At 34.6% G+C, this 6000-nt stretch overlaps 1 protein-coding gene across 2 annotated transcripts in view; it reads left to right on the plus strand.

Moving 5' to 3' along the window:
• Positions 1–3240, plus strand: part of LOC114756441 (WD repeat-containing protein 11) — a 38233-nt gene extending 34993 nt beyond the window's left edge. For both annotated transcript variants that reach the window (XM_028945389.1, XM_028945390.1), the window contains exons 18-20: positions 614–687; positions 2258–2311; positions 2392–3240. In XM_028945389.1, coding sequence (XP_028801222.1) covers positions 614–687; positions 2258–2311; positions 2392–2692 — 429 coding nt within the window. In that variant the 3' untranslated portion in view covers positions 2693–3240. The remainder of the gene's footprint in view (positions 1–613; positions 688–2257; positions 2312–2391) is intronic.
• Positions 3241–6000: the final 2760 nt, after the last annotated feature.

A 6000-nucleotide genomic window follows, 5' to 3' on the forward strand; every position in this document is an offset into this window, starting at 1 on the left:
TAGGTGCCCTATCGGAACTCTAGGGTTGTTCTGCACCTCATCGTTGAACCCTATGCCAAACCTAATCATCTTTGCTCTAATACCATAAAGAATCTCTTTGATTCTGAATTGTATTATTCGAATGAGCTAACAGGATTAAATAAATACAAATCTCCTCAGCCAGAGAGGTTATTAGGCCACTGATCTAGGGATCTGGCCAAGGTATTAGGGATCCAGAATATAATTCAAAATACAATTAAATTAGAATCATAATCTAGCTCATAAATAGAAATAAGTTTACAGAATAAAATCTGTCATGGGATTAGGGTTTTTTAGGCCCATGGCCCATTAGACTGAGTTGCCAACACATAGGAAATAACTTTATTAGGCTCATGGTAATTTAGGCTCAACACCTCAGGTTACCCACCCCCACCATAAACCTTGCCCATAATTCTTAAGACGCATAACCATTTTCCATAGCTTTTTTATTATTAATATGGATGGCCCGTATATATAATGTGCCAGGATGTTGTATCGCTTATGCTTTTTCCAAAACTACAAATGATAAAATAATAAATTATCATTTTATTATACTTGATTTGTCTTGATAATCCCATGCCTTATTTCAATGTAGTTACAAGATGCTGGATGCTGGACAGATGCTGCAACCTTAGCTTCAAGTCACTTAAATGGATCTGATTATGCAAGGTTCATGCTCTTTCTTGAACTGTAGAAAGGAGATTTTTTCATCAACATAATTAATTTTTTGTTTCACTGTCAACACTATATTTGTTGCATAACTTCTTATTCTCTTTCTGAATAAAAAATAATTAAATAAATCTCACACCACTTGATATCAAATCAGTGAATCACGCATATAATATAATACACACTGTCTAATTTCTCGAAGAATTTGTGTGCTACACTTTTGTTTCGCACTTTTTGCCTAATAATCATTTTTGTGCCTGACTTGTGAGGTCGGAGATTCTGTGAAATGAGAGATCAAAGGATAACCATTTATGGGAAATGTCATCTTCATATTTTGACCTACACAAACCTATTATTTATTTTTTATTTTTCAGGACAAGACGTGAAACTCTACCCATTAGAGCCCCTAATTTGCAGTTAATCATACAACCTCTATACAGCTAGCAATACATCCATATCGTACATGTAGACTGGTATTCATTCTGTGCATCAATTCTAACTCTCCTGAGGCATGCTGCACCAGGCTTATTACAAAAATAGGCGATCTAAGGAACCTTAATGACATGGTGTGATTATTTGCTTGCTGATCTTTTGTAATTGACAAATCCCTTTTTTTAATGCATTCAAAAATTACCTCTTTATAATGCCAGTCATTTTCAATGTGTTTGGACGTCTCTTAAAAGGTATCAGTTTGAGGCAATATTTGGAGTTGCCTTACTGTCCTCAAATTTGTTCCATCCTGCTTATTTTTGAAAACTCAATTCTCCTAGTAGTTGTCTATTAGCAGAAATACCAACCAACTTATTTTGCATATATAAGGGCAAAATGAGTTTAGTCTCCTAAAGTTTCCATGAATTTTGTTGATACCTGTAGTTTGTTTCTATATGGATTGGTGCAGATGGTTTTATCCTGTTAAAGTGTTCATTCTCTATTTTAAAACCTTTTCTAATATATAAGAAAATTGAATTTTTGGTCCTCAGTTTCCATCAATTTTGTTAGCAGTCCCTATAGTTTGTTTTCTTAGGGATCAATACCTAAAGTTTTATCCTGTTGAAGAGTTCATCCTCATTTTTTAAACATCTGCTCATGTGTCAAATGGCATTGATGTGGCTTCAACAACGTGATCTTTGTTTGATTTGGCTGCACACAGTTCAAATAAGTTAAGTAGGATTTTTTTAAATAAATATTGTGAAGGCAAACAAAGTAAACAGCTTAAAGCTAATGGGATTTCATTTGTTTCAGACCAAATGTAGCTCAAATCTTTGTTTGAGAAGGTGTTGTTTTAGGTGAAAAATGCATTGCTGTTCACATTTACTGCAAAATAAATGCCTAGATGTGGGGTTGTGACAATAGTGTGCTGAATGATCAGCTTCAATCGCTTCATACCAAGTTACTGCAAAACGATGATAATGTGCTAACCAATCTTGAGATGATTGTTTCTACCCATAAATCAGTCTTGGAGGTTGCTCCATTATTATTATTTTTTTTCCTCGTTCTTGTGGAGAAATATGTTGACCAAATTGTGTCATAATTGACTTAGAGCCTTATCTTTAATGTCGGGTTCATGCAGGGTGTTGCAAAGGTGGGCTGGACAAGTTCATCGCAATGAACATAATATATGGAGGTATGATCACTTTTCTGTTCTCTTTTCATCTTCTCCCTCGCTACAATCACTTAGTTCGAGCTTGTGATGGCTCATTGCAGGGCTCTGATTTTGTATGTTGCTGGCGGTGCACTGCAAGAGGCATTGGCAGTACTTCGTGATGCACAACTACCTGACACAGCTGCAATGTTCATTCTCGCTTGCCGTGAAATCCATGCAGAGTTAGTTTCGAAGTTAGGTAATCCTGACGATGAATCAAATTCTTCCATCCATGGTAAGGTACCACACTTGCCAGGGTTAGATCCTCAGAATGACGATGTCATTGCTGTTGGTGAATACTATGGGCAGTATCAACGAAAATTAGTGCACCTATGCATGGATTCGCAGCCATTCTCAGACTAAATACAGAGTTTCATGACATGGGTTCAATTCTTTCAATTTATATATTCTTGATGGCATTATTCAAAACGAGAGCAAAGTTCTAGTTTGACTCTCATGTCAGTCCTGTTCATCCTTTAGGTCAAAGGATCAGAAGCTTTCAGTACATTGTCATTGCTGTAAGTGTATGCTGGAGAAACTTGGAGAGGCAATATATCAGTTTTGATTAAACATTTCTGATTGATTGCTGAGAAAACGTTGTCCTGAAAGTTTTTCCCCCCTCGATGATTCAAGCTCTTGGGTCGATTATACTATTACAGCTGGTGTGTAAATTTGTGTCAACAACAAATTGTTTGTAACCTTGCTGTTTTGATAGGATGAGTTGAAGAGGTTGGATATGCGGCTCGAGAGTAGTGTGCTATTATGATGATTAAATAGGACCTACTTCACTGCTGTTGAAAAAGTGAAGTTTTTTTTTTTTTTAATTCTTCAGTTCTTACCACTGTTTTCCAAGAATCGTTACACTTCTGGGTACTCTTAATGAATCAAATGGTCGAACTTTATCCTGATGATGCTGGTCCAGCAATAGCTTCCCATTTCCACTCGTATTACCATTCTCTGGGTAACCTTAATGAAGCAAATGGTCAAACATTAGATGTGTGGTTATTCAAATATATGGTCACCACAACATTACTCCATGTTCATGAGAGATTGATATTGTTATATTTGTTTGGCATTTCCACAATCATTAGAGTAATTTTATGAAAGCTATAAAAAAATTCTTGGTATTTATTTCTTAATTTTATGAAACCAAAGTTCTTGCAAATTTCCTTGTGCTTGCTGCTTTTCCCTTTGTCTTGTGGAAATTGAAATTACTGGTAAATGATTTGTGGTGATTGTAATTATGGTGAATTTTGTAGTGACTAATGTAAGTCGGTGAAATTGAGCCGAAGTCCAGGGGGTTTTGTTTCTACTCCTCCTGTAGTCGAATTTTGTGGCTATATTTGATTAGGTTTGAATTAAGCTAGATGAGAATGTGTAGGGTTCAGGTTTATATTCTATGATGCCGATATGCTGTCTAATTTTGTTTAGGCAGAGTAGTAAACATGTAAGAGTAAATATGTCAGGATTTTTAAAGAGGGATATGTTTGAAAATAGGCGATGCGTTTGACTGACTGTTTAGTGCGTTGTTACTTAGTATGAAAATGGGGCAAAAAGGCCTAGAAAACATTTATTTTTTAAGTTGTTGCCATGCTGAATTTAGTTTAAATACTAGTTATTAACAAAGCTTAAAGAGTCAGCTAACAAAAAAAGGGGGGGAAAAAAACAGCTTAAAGAGGAATTTATATGTGAAAGCAGGTCGTTGATGACTCATTGACTAAATGGTTAATTATTCGTTAGCTTCCACTAACTAAAATTTTGATGAAATTTAAAAATCAAGGCACAATGCCTCTTGCCTAAAAAAAATAATAATTTTAATTAAATTAAATTAATAAAGAAATTAAAAAAATGTAAACTTAAACCTTAACCCAAAAAAAAAAAAACGAGTAACTCGTATTCCCTTAATTTAAATTTTTGATTATGCTTTGGAGTTTTTAATTGAATCCCCTTGGTGATGTGTAACCTTCTTACAACAAATCTTGAAAAGGACATAGTGAAAAATGAGAAAGATGTAAAATAAGAATAAGAAAATGGGGAAAAGTCCAATTTTTCTCGAATGAATTCATCTATCACAAAACCCCTTGCACATTGTTCCATTTCATTTAGATACTTCATTGTCTTATCCATGTTAAACATGATTTGTACCTCCAAAGCAATTGCCCCTTTCTAACATTTGTCATTGCTCATGCTGTAACAACAAAATGGTCTTTCAACAATTAATGAAATCTCTTTATTCTTTTTTATATCAAGAACCATAAAAGCAGTAGGATAAGGAAAACAATTCACTTTCACCACTGGATCCTCAATAATACCATATGGATACGAAAATTTCTATCAACTAATTGAAGTGTAACAATCACAGGAGTGACCTCCCTTGGATGATGGTTTTTAAAAATAGTTAAGGACATACAGTCAAATCACACAATGCACAACCTTCAAATCCTTCACAAATACATAAGGTCAATAGCAAAACTTAAATGACACAATGCACAGCCTTCAAATCTTTCACCAATTAGACATGAAATGGAGAAAGAACCAAGATCTTTACACTTGAAAAGGATATGAGGCTTGATGATACTAGGGGCGCCTTAGTTAGAGCCATAGTTACAAACTCAGTAAAACACTTCTTACTCAACATATATCTAAGGAACTTGGCATACTTGGCCATTCGCTCCAATACCTTAGAAAATTGATATTGATATAAAAATGCTTTTAGATCTTGAGATAGTTGAGGGAAAGGAAGGGATGGCACCACTTTAGGATTCTTAATTGTATTACCGTTTCCTTTGCTACTTTTACCATCAACCTTACAATTAGCAACTATTAGTTTGACATTACTAGGTTTAAAAGGTGCCTGAATTTTTGTCTAACCAACCTCTTGTTTAGATCGAGACTTTGATGTAGAAGGAGATCTATTTGGCAATCGCATTATACTCCTTAATGTAATCGCCTTGGACTCCTCTTTGCCATCTTTATAAGGCTTAGGCACTATATTACTTGGTAATTATCTTTAGGTGTAGTGCATTCACTGAAGTAGTGAGCTATCTCATTTACACCACCAAATTCTTGAGGGTTGAGTTTACTCTTATAATAACATTGTGAACTATCTTATTTGCACCTCCAAATTCTTGAGGGTTGAGTCTACTTTTGCAATAACATTGTTAGTGCAAGATGTAAACAATAGGGGGTAAATTGGGTAAATAAAAATTCAATGTAAATAATGAAAGACAATTTCAATAAATAACGAATGGAGTTACATGGATGTCATCGTAGTCAAGTCGAGATAAGGTAAAGATAAAAAAACTATACAACTATACTAAAGCTTATCTTAGTTCAACTTAATCCACTAGCCTACATCCAGATTTACAAATCCATTATATTCCTCAAGTTTGTAATGAGTATTTGAGACCCATTTCAATCCCACTTGTACAAATTGAACACCAACGAAGCCTTAATTAATCAATTACTTGAATGCCTTGACAAATTCTACATGCAAGTCATTAACCTCTTATTGAAAATCATCAAAAGAAGGTTAAGTATACATTACCTCATCTCTGCCTGAGTTGTATTCCTCCTTTTCGACTAGAGAAATATTTGCCATAAGTTCATTCTCACTGTCAGACCTATCTCTCCATATTAATGTCACATATGCCTTATTTCTTGTACATTTC

The sequence above is a fragment of the Neltuma alba genome, unplaced genomic scaffold, assembly GCF_004799145.2.
Source record: "Neltuma alba isolate B1F8T4 unplaced genomic scaffold, ASM479914v2 tig00010411_pilon, whole genome shotgun sequence".
Lineage (NCBI taxonomy): Eukaryota > Viridiplantae > Streptophyta > Magnoliopsida > Fabales > Fabaceae > Neltuma > Neltuma alba.